This window comes from Micropterus salmoides, unplaced genomic scaffold (genome assembly GCF_014851395.1).
Source record: "Micropterus salmoides isolate LMB-PRFRI ecotype aquatic unplaced genomic scaffold, ASM1485139v1 Ms_hic_scaffold_9, whole genome shotgun sequence".
Classification (NCBI taxonomy): Eukaryota; Metazoa; Chordata; class Actinopteri; order Centrarchiformes; family Centrarchidae; genus Micropterus; species Micropterus salmoides.
In genome coordinates, this window is record NW_024044681.1 from 3,880,745 (window position 1) to 3,895,908 (window position 15,164).

Sequence of the window (15,164 nt, forward strand, 5' to 3'; positions counted from 1 at the left end):
AGATTCATAACTTTGGATTTAATCATCATATTTCAGACTTTAATCTCAAATCTCATATTAAAATACTTTTAATCAGAGCACGAAGAGTTAAGAAGCAGCTTTTAAATAAACTTTATTATTTTCAGTTAAATTTAAACCTTTACAAACATTTCAACAAGAGAAAAGTTTCTTTACTTCACAAAGACAGATTTAAACTCTTCCGACAGAAACACAGAACCAGCTGAGCTGCAGTGTCATATCTCCTCAGTCCACCTTAAAACCAGGACGGCTGCAGAAAGCTGATCCTCAGCAGGCTGTTGAGGAATTACTGAAGTCCATGGAGGGCGGCCATTGTTGTTGTGCTTGTGTGTGTAGTACTGTGTGTGTGTATTACTGTGTGTAGTACTGTGTGTATTACTGTGTGTAGTACTGTGTGTGTGTGTTACTGTGTGTAGTACTGTGTGTGTGTGTTACTGTGTGTAGTACTGTGTGTGTGTATTACTGTGTGTAGTGAAAAGCTTCATTGCCAAGTAGTAATTTTCTGTGGTGATTAGCTTCTGGACATAAACTGACATTAATAAATGTTTAAATATATAAATATGAATAAAGAGATGCGAGTTATAGAAGAATTATAAAACTTTGTGTAAAAGATAAAATGTGGTTATTTACATTTGCATTACTCAGTGTTTGTGTTGTGCAAACAACAACATTACAGGGGGAGAGGATTTATATTTATAAAAATATATAAATATAAAATTGACAGATTATAAAAATACAAAACAATAAAGAATATGTGCAATACGGCAGTTTGTTCAGTGATATGCAAAATATTTACATTAGATTGTATTTCTGTGATGAACCGTTGAAACAGGAAGTGATAAGATGTGAAAAGCAACTCCTTCAGTTTAAACATTTATTTCATTCAGGAAAATAATTCTTTATTCACTTTTTCACCGCTGCCAGTTGATTAAAGGAACAGTCCGTCATTTTGTTACTGCAAAAAACCTCAGTGAAAATTCAGAGTTAACATTTTATTAAATTTGGATTTAATTCTGATCATTCAGATTTATAGTCTCAGATTTTTTTTAGGAAGTCAATTTGGACGTTCATCTCAAAATATGAAAAAATTTCAGACTTTAAATCTTTTGTGACTTTTGTCTTGAAACCTCTTTTAGAAACTTAAAATTTCACATTTGAGACGGTTTTCAAAATTTTTATTTATACTTTTATTCTCAAAAATCAGAGTTTAAATCACAGATTCCTGAGACTTTAGACTGAATTTCAATCTTAAAGTGATTTATTGTCTCCGTCAACAGATTAATGCTTTTTGACAAAATGTCAGAATAGTGAAAAGTTGTATTTAAAGTATTTCATGACATCAGATCTGTGATTTTAATATGAATCCAAAAAATGAAATATTAAATCCATCTGCTGATTAGAGGAACTGATTCATCTGTATATTTACACTACCGTTCAAAAGTTTGGGGTCACCCAAACAATTTTGTGTTTTCCTGAAAAGTCACACTTATTCACCACCATACGTTGTGAAATGAATAGAAAATGGAGTCAAGACATTGACAAGGTTAGAAATAATGATTTGTATTTGAAATAAGATCTTTTTTACATCAAACTTTGCTTTCGTCAAAGAATCCTCCATTTGCAGCAATTACAGCATTGCAGACCTTTGGCATTCTAGCTGTTAATTTGTTGAGGTAATCTGGAGAAATTGCACCCCACGCTTCCAGAAGCAGCTCCCACAAGTTGGATTGGTTGGATGGGCACTTCTTGCGTACCATACGGTCAAGCTGCTCCCACAACAGCTCAATGGGGTTCAGATCTGGTGACTGCGCTGGCCACTCCATTATCAATAGAATACCAGCTGCCTGCTTCTGCTCTAAATAGTTCTTGCACAATTTGGAGGTGTGTTTAGGGTCATTGTCCTGTTGTAGGATGAAATTGGCTCCAATCAAGCGCTGTCCACTGGGTATAGCATGGCGTTGCAAAATGGAGTGATAGCCTTCCTTATTCAGAATCCCTTTTACCCTGTACAAATCTCCCACCTTACCAGCACCAAAGCAACCCCAGACCATCATATTACCTCCACCATGCTTAACAGATGGCGTCAGGCATTCTTCCAGCATCTTTTCATTTGTTCTGCGTCTCACAAACGTTCTTCTTTGTGATCCAAACACCTCAAACTTGGATTCATATGTCCACAACACTTTTTTCCAGTCTTCCTCTGTCCAATGTCTGTGTTCTTTTGCCCATCTTAATCTTTTTCTTTTATTGGCCAGTCTCAGATATGGCTTTTTCTTTGCCACTCTGCCCTGAAGCCCAGAATCCCGCAGCCGCCTCTTCACTGTAGATGTTGACACTGGTGTTTTGCGGGTACTATTTAATGAAGATGCCAGTTGGGGACCTGTGAGGCGTCTGTTTCTCAAACTAGAGACTCTAATGTACTTATCTTCTTGCTCAGTTGTGCAACGCGGCCTCCCACTTCTTTTTCTACTCTGGTTAGAGCCTGTTTGTGCTGTCCTCTGAAGGGAGTAGTACACACCGTTGTAGGAAATCTTCAATTTCTTAGCAATGTCTCGCATGGAATAGCCTTCATTTCTAAGAACAAGAATAGACTGTCGAGTTTCAGATGAAAGTTCTGTTTTTCTGGCCATTTTGAGCGTTTAATTGACCCCACAAATGTGATGCTCCAGAAACTCAATCTGCTCAAAGGAAGGTCAGTTTTGTAGCTTCTGTAACGACCTAAACTGTTTTCAGATGTGTGAACATGATTGCACAAGGGTTTTCTAATCATCAATTAGCCTTCTGAGCCAATGAGCAAACACATTGTACCATTAGAACACTGGAGTGATAGTTGCTGGAAATGGGCCTCTATACACCAGATATTGCACCAAAAACCAGACATTTGCAGCTAGAATAGTCATTTACCACATTAGCAATGTATAGAGTGTATTTCTTCAAAGTTAAGACTAGTTTAAAGTTATCTTCATTGAAAAGTACAGTGCTTTTCCTTCAAAAATAAGGACATTTCAATGTGACCCCAAACTTTTGAGTTATATTTAAGCTCAGTTTGAACCTGTTTTTTTAATGAAACGTTTCATCGTAAATATAAAAATATCCATGCAGCCGTTTTAAAGTCTTGTGTTTGACCCGTGAGACAGAACAGAGAGGTTTCTGGGTCACATCAGGACGTCCTCCAGAACCGAGGGATGGACGTCTGCAGCCTTCAGGCTCTGCAGCAGCCGCTCGACTGTGGCTTTCTTCCCTTCGCACCGTCTCCACTGGACCAGACCGGCCAGAACCGCTCCGTGAGTACTGAGCGGGTGATCGGCCCGGCACCGGAACAAAGCCTCCGCGGACAGACCCAGGTCCATCAGGACCGACTCCCACTCGGCACCGAGCCGAGACGCCAGGCGGGACAGCTCCCGATCCGAAGGAACCTTCTGGAGAACCGAGTCAGGAAGCTGCCGGACGTCTGCAGAGAGACGGAGACGTTTTCAGTTCTGACAGATTAAAATGCGATTTTACAGATTTATCTTTAAAACCTGAATTTACACTTTGATCTCAAAACTCATCATTTATTTCTCTCTTTTAAAACCTTTATGCTGAAATTAACTCTCAGAAAGGACATTATCAAAAAGATCTGATTTATTTTTCATTCATATGGATTTTTTTCCTTCACATTTTTGACTTTCTGAAATTTTACCTGAAAATTAAGATTTTATACTCAGATTTTTATCCAACCCACGTCAGGATTTGTCTGAATTTGCAGTTCTTTATTTTGTCTTTAATCTCAGGATTGTCTTGTCCATAAAGTTGAGATTTCTGAATGAAGTCTGGTTGACGGCTTTGATCAGGTGACGGCTCTCGTACAAACAAACTTGTTGGACTTGTTCAGTTTGTTGTTGTCAAAGGTTTGAATAATAAACTTGATTTGTCGTCAGACGCTGCAACTTTAATTCTCAGTATTTCTAAGTCGGGGGGGGGGTGTTGTGTTGTTTGGTCTCCTCTCATTGGAGAAAAGAGAGTTCCTCTTCAGTCAACACGTGTTGCAATCAGTGTTTTTCTTTTAGGTCACTGAGACACAGGAAGTGCTGCCTGTTCACCGCTCGTAACCTCCACATGGTTTGTTTAATGAAGCGTCCTGCGGCGCTGAGAAAAAACGTAAAGGAATAAAGTTCAGATCAGCTGCAGAGAAGAAGAAGAGCAGCTTTACATTTTACATTACTCATTAACCCTGTGTTGTTTTGTTGTTCCTTTTCTTTCTGTAAAAGAACATTCTGACCCCGTTAAGCAAAATCATTATAAATCAAGTATTTTTGTGGCATTTCTGTTCTACTTGTCAGTGACAGCAGCGAGACAGTAAATTATTATTATAAACATGAACTCCAACCCAGCAGCAGGTCCAGCGTTCATGTGTTTTATTTAGTTCATGATTCAAATATGCTGCAACACGTCAGCTGTTTAAATAAAGCTTTATTTGAGGGTTTTTATGCTTTCAGTTAGCTGACTGACAGAAAATGAATCCCCAGCTATTGTTAGAATAAGCTGACGAGCCGACCCGTTCTCTCTCCCCGACTCGCCACATATGGACGCACGGTCAAGGCCTTGTAGCGACTGAGTACGGAGGTGGTTGGGGCGGATGGAGGACCAGAACCCGGACTTTGAACCAGGAGACCGGGGTTCGATGTGAAACATTAAATATTTTTATTTGAGATACGCGAGTTACGTAAAGTGCGTAAGTTACACAAGTGACGTAAGTTAACTTACGTGTTAACTGACATACGTAGTTATTTTAACCCAAACCAGGATGTTTTCTGAACCTTGACCAACTAGTTTTGTTGCCTAAACCAAACCAAACTGCAACGTTTCACGACTTTATTAACGTGCCGTTTCAAAATGACGATGTTTCAAAACACCAGCGTTTTATTCTGAAAGTCTAACCGGACATTGCATATATGTTGTTGCTAAGTGTTGGCGAGGAGGACTTTTTTTTTAAAGTCAGAATTTTTAAGATTAAAGTCTGAATTAATTTTTAAATAAAAGACATAATTATTGGATTCAAGTTTGGATACAAGTGGTAAACTGAGAATAAAATCTTCATTTTATTAGAAGGGCGAGGAGGAGGAAGGGCGAGGAGGAGGAAGGGCAAGGAGGAAGGGCGAGGAGGAAGGGCGAGGAGGAAGGGCGAGGAAAAGGAAGGGCGAGGAGGAGGAAGGGGAGGAGGAAGGGCGAGGAGGAAGGGCGAGGAGGAGGAAGGGCAAGGAGGAGGAAGGGCGAGGAGGAAGGGCGAGGAGGAGGAAGGGCGAGGAGGAAGGGCGAGGAGGGGTGTTGTGAGCGCTCAGCTCCGTTTGCTCTGATCTCCATTAAGAAACCAAAGAGCAGCGTCTGAACTAAAAAACTGTCTCGTTAGCAGAAACTGGTTTCTAAGAATTCGTTATTAATTTAGTTAAAAGACGCTGACGAAGATTTTTTCCTGGAAAACTTCTTAAACTGTTCTGAGAAAAACTGAACGTCTCTGATGACGCAGGAAAACCCAAACACAGCCGTCATCTGATTCATCTGAACATCTCAGATTATTCTCAAACATCTGGAACTGAACTTGGACTTTTTTACTAAATCAGACATTTAATTAAAACTTTATCAATTTTCTTACTTTGATTAAAGATTTTAATCCCAAACTTTTATTTTGTTCCTTAAAATTTACTGAAATTTCAGATTTATAAAACTTTTCCTAAAATGCTTCACTTTTATTTCCAACTATAATCTCAGCTGCGACTTTAATCTAAATGCTGGATTTATTCAAAGCGCCTGACGAGGTTCCCGTTAACGCTGACGGTCGACCGTCGGGGCCGTTTGAGGTGATCTGCTCTCAACATCTGGATTTAAATATTGATTGTTTTCTTAGAAGATCTCAGTTTTATCTCTTCTAACATTTATCTCAGAATTATTCACTTATTTAACTTTTATGTCAAAATTCTTTTTCAAAAATGTCACTTTTATTTTGAAAGGTGTGCACGGTTCCTGTGTGAACTCTTCTTCTCTTTAGTTTTCTTGGCGGTCGTGTCGTGAATCGTGAACGTCACGTCGTTATTAAAGGTAATTAAATGTCTAATAATCAGTTATGGTAATAAATGTTAATTACTAGAAAACAGAGCCAGAGCTTTTTCCACTGAGAACAAACTTCCTCTTCACGACTTATTTTCTTAAACAAACCAACAAACAAACAAACAAACATCTTCCATGAAGGTAAACGTGTTTGTTAGTTTGTTGACGCTGAAGAACGATCAGCTGATCAGTTCTTTATGAATCTCAGCGTTTTATTCTGACGGCAGGTTCAGACCAGATGCACAGTGGACTAGAGCTGGACTTTTGTGGTCCAGATGTGGTCTACAGAAACAAAATACAACTAAAAAGGTTTTCATGAATCTAAAACTGGGTTTTAAACAGTCTTTAGTCTTAGTACAGAACTGGACCTGGTCTAGACCTGGTCTGGAGCTGGTTTAGACCTGGTTTAGACCTGGTCTAGACCTGAGCTAATGTGGTCCAGATGTGGTCTACAGAAACAAAATACAACTAAAAAGGTTTTCATGAATCTAAAACTGGGTTTTAAACATCTTTAAAGTCTTCGTGTTAATGTAGTTCAGGTCAAGCCTAATAACAGTGCTGGACCTGGTCTAGATCTGGATTCATGTGGTCTAGATGTGGTCTCGGCGGTGAAGTCTCCCTGTTTCTGTTTTCACAAACTGATTTAAATGTTTCACCCACAGATATCAGGTTAATAAACAGACTTCAGAGTCTTTGGCTAGACCTGGTCCGATGCGGTCTGGATCGGGGTTTTCAAAGTGGGAGGCTCATGAAGGATTTCTAACAAACAGGCGTGAAAGGGAACCAGGTCTGGGATCACTGACCTGGAATCAGCCCTGACCCGCACAGGCAGAACCAGAACCTGGACTGAACTGGAGCCAGACCCGGTTCTAAAGCCTTCACACAGAACACACTGAGACCTGTTTCTACCTCCAGGTGAGACGCTGGTGGTCTCAGGCGTGCTTCCTCCTCCCTGGTCTCACCTGGTGAGCTGGGTCCGGGTCCCGTCTGGAGCTCCTGCAGCAGCTTGTCTCGGACCCAGCCGAACTCGTCCAGAGAGCGCAGGAAGGCGCTGAAGGCCCGGGGCCCGCGGCTCGGCAGGAGGTCCAGCAGCTTCAGGGTCTTCAGCCTGTCTGTCGGCTGAGACGCGATGTCCTCCACCTGAGCCTCCGTCAGAACGTTCTCCTGGTACAGAACCGGAACGATAGTCTCGCTGACCAGCAGCTGCCCGGACAGTTCCAGCCTGTGTGTCCGCAGCAGGGCTCTGTGTGCCGGGTCCATTTACTGCTCCGGTCCGCCAGGAGTTATAAATAATATGTAAATATATAAATATAAAATACTCACTTTAATATTCTTCAGGAAAACTAGCCCGGAATACAACACGGTGCTCATTGTTATTGTGTCCGACTGAAAACGTGGCGGCGGGCGGAACTTGTTTCCCATGAGAAGCTTTTAGCAACTGTTGAACCGGTTTAATTTAGTGTATTATTAATTAATTAATTATTATGAACCGCACTTTAATTATTATTAATAATACATCCGGTTTAAATCGAGCAGTAACCAGACAAATAGAGGCTTAACGTTAGCTAGCTAACAGCATGAGCTAACAGCAAAATCACAATTTATTGCATAAAAGAGTGCAACTAGGTTGATTAAATATATTCCGAATTTACTAGAGGAAGCAACATTTTCAGACAAGCTCATATTTGATGTTTTATCAGCTGTTTATAATTATTAACAAAAGAGGAATCCTAAAAACGGTAGATTTCTCGATGAAGTTTGGCTGAGTCTTCATAGAGTGGAAACCGGTACGTTCTGTGGCAAGCACAGTTAAATAGATTAAATCAAATATTAATATATTAAATTATAAGACTAGTATTCACCTCTGTGTACATTAATTAGCATAAGGTTTTGTACTGAAAGCCTCCTGCTCCCACGGTGAACGTACAGCGGGCAAACAGTGTGATCCAATGTTAAAATGAAGGTTTTTATGAAATATATTCCGACTTGACAGGTCAAACATAAACCGAATTTACAAGAATACCTGTCTCTTTCACAAGGATATTTTAAGTGTACCTGATGTTTTTTTAAACAATCAATGAGCAAATCTAAAACTGGAAGATTTTTGAATGGAGATCCTTTACAGAAAACAGCCGTTAATTGCACCTATTAATCTTCATTAATCATTAATAGAGATTTTCCTTTTCTGAGAAACATATTAGGCTATTTATTAATTAACTGTAATTGTAATCTGTGTCGGTCTCAGCAGCAGCACTTTGATTTTATTAATGATTCCTGAGTCCTGTAAAACTTTTTCTCATGTCAGCATTTTTATTTTCTTAATGGCATTTATATTAACTTTCACACATTCCTGTTGGTCTTGTAGAAGAATCACTGAAAGCTGTTGTTGTTTTATACATAATAATAATAATAGTAGCAACAAATAAAGAATATTTGCACTAAATACAAACACCGGTGAGTTAAAACATTTAGGGTGTCGTACTTTAGACCTTTATAAAAAATCTCTTTTTATTAATGAGGCTGAAAAATAAAAATAACATTTTAATCATCTAAGGAAAAGTGTGACGACATCATCATCTGCAAAACAAAGAGGTTCTGAGAGAGCAGACAGTGAAGAGCTGTGTAGTGAAAAGCAAACACACCACCGGGATGAAGCACCAAATAAAAACTTTATTTATCTCGTGGAGCTGATCGATACAGAGGCTGAACTGCTGCACAGATTCAGGACAACACAAGCTTTCAGTCTGTGCAGCCTCTTTACAAAATAATGTACCAGGAAACAGTGTGACACAATCAATAAATATGTTTTAATAATCAAACAGGGCGAGAGCTGCAGGGTCCACCCGAACAGAATCTGTCCCACAGCCGTGAAATGTACAAAAGATCCTTGTGTTTTATGTTCACTAGTAAAGTTTTATTCATTTGAAGAGTTTTATGTCTAGAGAAGATGCACTTTATCGCCGTGAAATCGTATCTGGAGAAAATAAACCATAAGACAAAAAGTGGGTATTAACAGGAACATCATGTAGAGTCGACGGCATCGAACCTGTGGACGACATGTGCGGCAAAGCCCCGTTTTACCTGAGTGACCGCCACGTCCTGCATTTAAACTGATCCTCACAAAACTGGAAGCGTGACGCCAAAAAGGAGGCGGAGTCACAGAAAGAAGCTGCTAAAACAGGAAGCAGCTGAAAGTTCAAAGCAGAATGAATCTCTGAGGAAACGTCAGCATGTCTGCTGTCCACCTGTGTTCAGTGTTACAGGTGTCAAAACGAGCGCCGGGCACCATGTGACCAACAGCGGGAGCCTAAATTAAACTTTTAATGAAATAAAGTGCAGCTTACTGGATCTAATATAAACCGAATTCACAAGGAGACCCAGGATTTTAAAAGAAGCTCGTGTTTTACGTTCCGCCAGCTGTTAATATTTAACAATCAACAATAACAGCCTAAAAACGATAGATTTTTAAATGGAGTTTGGTTTAATGGTCTCATGTGACCAAACACAAGAGGAACCATGTCTGTCTGTCTGGATTGAGGATTAGGGAGTAAAAACAATTAAATGTAACCCATAATTTCTTTAGATTAAATAAAATGCAACCCGTTCATCTTAATTCTAAGTTAAGTTACAGAACTCACACTTTGTTGGGCCAGAGTTTCATGATCCGGTTGGTTTATTTATCTTCTTGAATCATGGTCCCTGCTCGGTCCGGGTATTCTGACCTGCATATTCGCTGCTTTGCTCTGTTTCTGAATGTTGATTGATTGTAGTTGTTGTTTCGTCTCGTTTGAAACGACTGGCAGATGAAAACTGAATTACCCTACGAGGATCAGTAAAGCTGTTTGAAACCTTGCTGTTGCTTTTCTGCGGCTGCACCGAGTGGGAACCCATCCACAGTTCTAAAAGCAACACGATGCAGATCAGAGTTGATCTCCGTCTACATTAAAACGACGCGCATCTGGTGGCCGTTCAGGTACATGAGGCATGCACGCCGTGTAAACAGGAAGCAGGTGGTCTGTTCTGTAGTTACAGAAGATCTGCTGAAAGAATAAAGTTCTACAGACGAAGAACCGCACCAGATTTATTTTGCATGGACCGATAACGAGCTGGGACTGTTACTGAATGTAACACGGGACAGGAAGTGGACCTGAGAGGGTGGGATGACAGCGAGGATCATCAAAGATCAACACGAGGGCGGGAAGTTTGTAGATAAACTTGGAGACGCGGCGTCACGTCAGACAGCTGAAGGTGTTTGTGAGGCTAAAACTCTGAGGAGATCCTGACCAGGGGAGGAGGAGGAAAGTTATGCACCAGCGCCTCCTTGTGGTCCGGAGGAGGCCCGACCCTGCAGCCCAGAACCGTCATCAGATCTGTCAGATTATAATCTGCAGATTTGTGACCGAGAGCCTTTAATCTGATCTGGATTTGATCTGATACGAGAGCTGGAGTGAGGATGTATTGGGCCACAGAGCGGGATTAACAGGCCCCGCGGGGTCTTTGTTTTTCTGCGCTGTGATTGGCTCAGAGCTGCAGAGTACTACATCCAGCGGGGACAAAGTCCAAGCGGAGCCCGGAGAGGTCAAACACTGACTCATTAAACCGTGCTCAGATGAAAAACAACTCTGTTTGTTTGTCATCGATCAGGAAGTCCTGCTGACTCACAAACGTGAACTTTTCATGGTCACAGGCCGGCGGGCGGCCAATCAGAGCGCTGCGTTTCCTGCGTCTGAAGGTGGGAACAACAAGTGGAGCCAGACTGTTGATGTGGTTCTGCTCAGACTCTGATCTGTCTCACTTTATTTCACGGGTCTCTGACTTCCTGTCCTCCGTCTGTCAGGATGTTGGAGGAGGAAACAGAGACGGAAGAAGCTTTTAGTTCGCAGCTCGGCTGAAAGTAAAACGAAAATAAACAACTGAATATTTACTGGAGATTTTGTTTAAAGGATTAGTTTGTTAGTCGATCTGTGAATCAGACGATGATAAACGGGCTCCGCATAATAAATAATAAAAATACTAATAACAGATCAGCGAGGACACCGACCGCCAGCTGCAGCCTTCAGGAAACACGTTTAATTCCACGTCAGGTTTATTTGTTGTTCGCTGGGCTGGACTCTTTTTGGAGACTAAATAATTAATAGATGATGATGATGATAAAACCCTGACCATCTTCAGATCACGTGTCGACTGTCGACCGATGAAATCAGGTGATTTAACTGCTTCGACTTTCAGCGTCTATCAGATGTTTCTGTGACTCGAGTTAATAGCTGCAGACGCCGCTCTGACTGACGGCGTCGGCCTCTTCCTCTCCCGCCAAAACATTCACTCAACACATCATCTGTGCAACGCTTCAAAAACGTTCAGAAACGGACAAAAACAGGAGGTCCGGGTTTTACATTCGGGCCCTTCAGGGGCCACTGAGTCGGAGCGGCAACAGGTCGTGAATCTGGAACTATTTTGATCATGAAAAGTCTTTTTTAAAGCAAAAATGAAGGCGGCGCTCCCGGCGTCTCAGATGTGCGGCTGTTGTCTTCTGGATCTCTTTGTTAAATCAGAACGTTTCAGGTTTAATCGATAAAACTTTAAATCAATGACGGAACCGACGGTCAGCTGCGGCCCTCGGCTGGGGGCGGACGATCTGGGTTTGCGGCGTCGGTCTGTGAACGTGTGAAGGCGTTTTTAAACTCACCCTGCGGTCTGGTACTTCACCACAGAGCAGTACTGACGGTGCTCAGAGAGCCGTCTGTCTTCCTGAGCCAAACGTCCTGCAGGATTTTCCTCCAGCTGCTCAGGCTCGTTACCGCCCGACTCTTTGACTTGCTGGGTCCTTGTAGGAGCAAGGCATGATGGGATTGGTCAGTGGTCAGTGGGGCGTCGCACAGAGCCGACTGCGCTCGCATCTTCCTCCGCGGCGAGCTGTAGCCCGCCTACACGTTGTAGGTGTAGTCCGTCAGGTAGTCCTTCAGTCTGTTGGGTAACGGCAGATCCCGGACCCGCCGCGTCCTCCTGTTGATGGCGATGCGACAGAGGTGCTGCAGCGACGGCGTGGCGGTGTACACGGGTTTGGTGAGCAGCAGCTGCACCGTGCCGTTGGGCGCCGCCGCCGAGGGTTGAGGGTTGGACGCCGCCTTGTCGCCGGTCCTGGACAGCTGGACGTAGTGCTCCACCAGGTGGACCACGCTGTCGAACTGCTTCAGCTTGGGCTTCACCAGAACCACCGAGTCCAGCTTGAATTTGCCGTGTTTGTACTCGATCCGCAGGTTGGTGGGGCCCGCCGACGTCATGGCGGAGATGGTGAACAGGTAGTCCCTCTGAGAGCTGTCCCGGACCAGGAAGGTGCCCTCCGAGGCGTCCTGCAGGATCTCTTTGGCCTCGTTAGCGGTCAGACTGCCCCAGTACCAACCTGCCGCCACAGAGAGACAGGAAACAGAGAAGACGTGAGACGCTGAAGGACAACATTTACAAACCAACAGCAGCCGCCACTACAGGAAACGATTAACCGAGCGCTTCATGCGATCCGGGTCTACCTGCGACGCAGCATCGGGGTCCTGATCAACCAGCTGATACTTCACTTCTCATCACGGGACTCGGCGAGACACACGGGTGCACCCGGGGCGCTGGGTGCTTTGACCAGAGCGAAACAATAAATCTTCAGGGTTTATAACCTGCAGCGTTTATATGAGCACGACCAGTCCAGACACATTTTAAAACTAGACAGTGATTATCGGTCCCTCACTCCTGTAGCCCGGTTCATTTTAGTTCCGCTTCCTGTTCACACTGCAGGTTCACAAACGCACCACGACGAGTAACCACGACGATACAGACTGACAGATTTGGGGTTTTTCATCAAACTCGGTGACTGACAGCAGCACTTTGTATCGCAGAGCTCACGAAGATGATGATTATTAATCATTAGTGATCAGACAATAATGATAATTATCACAATCTAATTTTCCTCAATAACAATATAATTAATGTTCAATATATCGTCTATAAATATTTGGTTTAGCACTTAATTTTCTTTTAAAACACGTGTTTTGTTGAGGAAAAAGATTTACTGATTATCTCTGTTATAATCAGAATAGTTCTGAATGTTCTCTCTGTTTGGCATCAAGTGTTTGTCATTCTGACCATAAAGAAAAGTTTCACCACATAATCAACCATCAGGTTTCTTCAATTTTCACTCAGGAGCAAAAATCTGCCTTTAAACTTGAAAAAACGATTTGACATTTATCGTGATAATTATCGAACGATTATCGTGATTACATTTTTGGCCATTTTTTGGACAGCAGATCCGCCGCCTGTTATGAATAATGACGTAAAGAGGACGTGTAGTTCAGTAATAATTCATTACCTCATGGACTTAATGATCTGACAGGGTAAACAGAAGCTTTTTAACAGATTTTAACCTGTTAATCAGGGAATATACCCGCGGTATATTATATATATATTATTATAGCAGATGGATTTATTAGTGGTTTAGCTTTGGAAATAATGCTCCCGTCACATCTCTGCAGTCATAAGATCCTGTGGTTGGTTCGCTCTCACACCACAAGTGAGCGCACCAGAGTTCGAGCTCTCGGAACATTTGTTGGGTTGCTTTTGGTGCCCAGATGAGCTGCACCAACTCTAGTGCGATTCAACCAAACTAAATGAGGCAGGTGTGAAAGCACGCTCAGTCAAAGTTTATCTACAACTGCAAGATGGAAAGAAACTGATCTTAACTCCTGGCTATTAACATGTTGATTATGGCGGCAGACGGTGCCCCCGTAGAGCTTCCTGTACGGCAACGCCCCGGACGAAACAGTACTTCAGAGTTTAGTTGGTTTGCATCCAGCTGAGAGAGAAGACGCTCAGCGGCAGGTCGGATGTGTTCATGTCCTCAGGTACCTTTAATCAGTTAAATCTGTTAAACCTGAAGGAATCCTTCTTCTTTCTGTTTTTCTGCAGCCTAAAAACTCTCAAAACTTTGCAGAAAAATTTATGAAATTTCTGTGGAACATGAAGTCAGCCATTTTGACTTTAATGGTAATTTTTTGGCGTTTTACAGGCTCCGTACTTTAACGAACTCCTCATAGAGAATTAATCCAATCGACTTTAAATGACCTCTGTACAATCTAAAGGCAGGGACGATGAAAAATTGTGCTTTGTGTGAGTTTTTGTCAAACGGTGTTTCCGTGGCGTGGCGTCAAAAACTGATGCTTCGCCATGAAACAGAAAGTTGTTGTAACTTCTGTCTACATGCTCACATCTGGACTAAATTTGACATGTTTCACAACAGTCCCGCCCTGAACACATCCATATGCCTACACCTACTGGCAACAGGAAGTAAGCCCTGTGTTATAATCCTTCACGCTTCACGTCCAACAGCTTTTATTTACATCCTGTATAATGTGTTGTAAGTTTTAAACCACACCTATAAAGTCCCGTGTGCTGTTTATATTCTCTTCTATCATAAATACTCTCAACAACTCCGTCACTTCAGTCTTCCATTCTGTTTTTAGTCACATCTGGAACATCTGTGCGGGACTACAGATGGACTCTGGCACATTTACAGCTGTACATTAAAGCGCACTGTCCCTTTAAATGAGCAAACAAACAAACAGACCTGTGTTCTTCAGGTCTTTCATGGCCGAGGCGATGCGGCTCTCGTCTGATTCCACAGCTCTGGAGTTGTTGTCGGCTCGTCTGTCGCTCTCGATGGTGTCTGTGGACTCGGAGGACTGGCAGGTCATTGGACAGATCCAACCTTCAGCCTGGTTCTAGGCCCGCAGCTCAGACACGGGACCAGGTCTGCGCGCACTGTCCTGGAAATAAATCAGATCCATCACAACAGACGGTCTGCAGCGGGAGAATAATCATCCCAGAGCCGTCACTTCCTCTCTACACGGACGACAGTCAGAAACGTGTTTGTTTAAGATGTTGTTGTTCAGACGCAGCAGAGGAGGAGCTGCGACCTTTTACACATCAGCACGGTCTCCTGATTGTTAATCGTTTGAGTTTGATTGGCTGAAACTCTCAGTGTGAGTTTCTCAGATTGTTTTCTCTCAACCTGAAGATCTAAA

The 15,164-nt window shown here is 42.5% G+C and overlaps 2 protein-coding genes across 2 annotated transcripts; both read right to left on the reverse strand.

Moving 5' to 3' along the window:
- Positions 1-1,258: 1,258 nt before the first annotated feature.
- On the reverse strand, positions 1,259-7,748 carry LOC119895498 (death domain-containing protein CRADD-like). The gene is made up of 2 exons (XM_038708654.1): positions 7,065-7,748; positions 1,259-3,469 (listed from the first exon to the last, which is right to left on the reverse strand). Exons 1-2 carry the CDS (start codon positions 7,360-7,362, stop codon positions 3,174-3,176), a joined length of 594 nt encoding a protein of 197 aa, XP_038564582.1. The 5' UTR covers positions 7,363-7,748; the 3' UTR covers positions 1,259-3,173.
- A 1,004-nt stretch (positions 7,749-8,752) lies between these two features.
- Positions 8,753-15,151, reverse strand: LOC119895496 (suppressor of cytokine signaling 2-like; the record flags this gene model as incomplete). Its single annotated transcript, XM_038708651.1, is given in 2 exon segments — positions 8,753-12,502; positions 14,708-15,151. Coding segments are annotated over 2 exon segments (603 nt in total). The 3' UTR covers positions 8,753-12,026.
- Between the last annotated feature and the right edge of the window lie 13 nt (positions 15,152-15,164).

What these genes read in the sequence shown, in the direction of transcription:
- LOC119895498 (XM_038708654.1), bottom strand. Translation starts at nt 7,362, where the DNA reads ATGGACCCGGCACACAGAGCCCTGCTGCGGACACACAGGCTGGAACTG. An exon ending in ACCCGGACCCAGCTCACCAG is followed by an intron (nt 3,470 to 7,064) that starts GTGAGACCAGGG and finishes GTCTCTCTGCAG; the next exon opens with ACGTCCGGCAGCTTCCTGAC.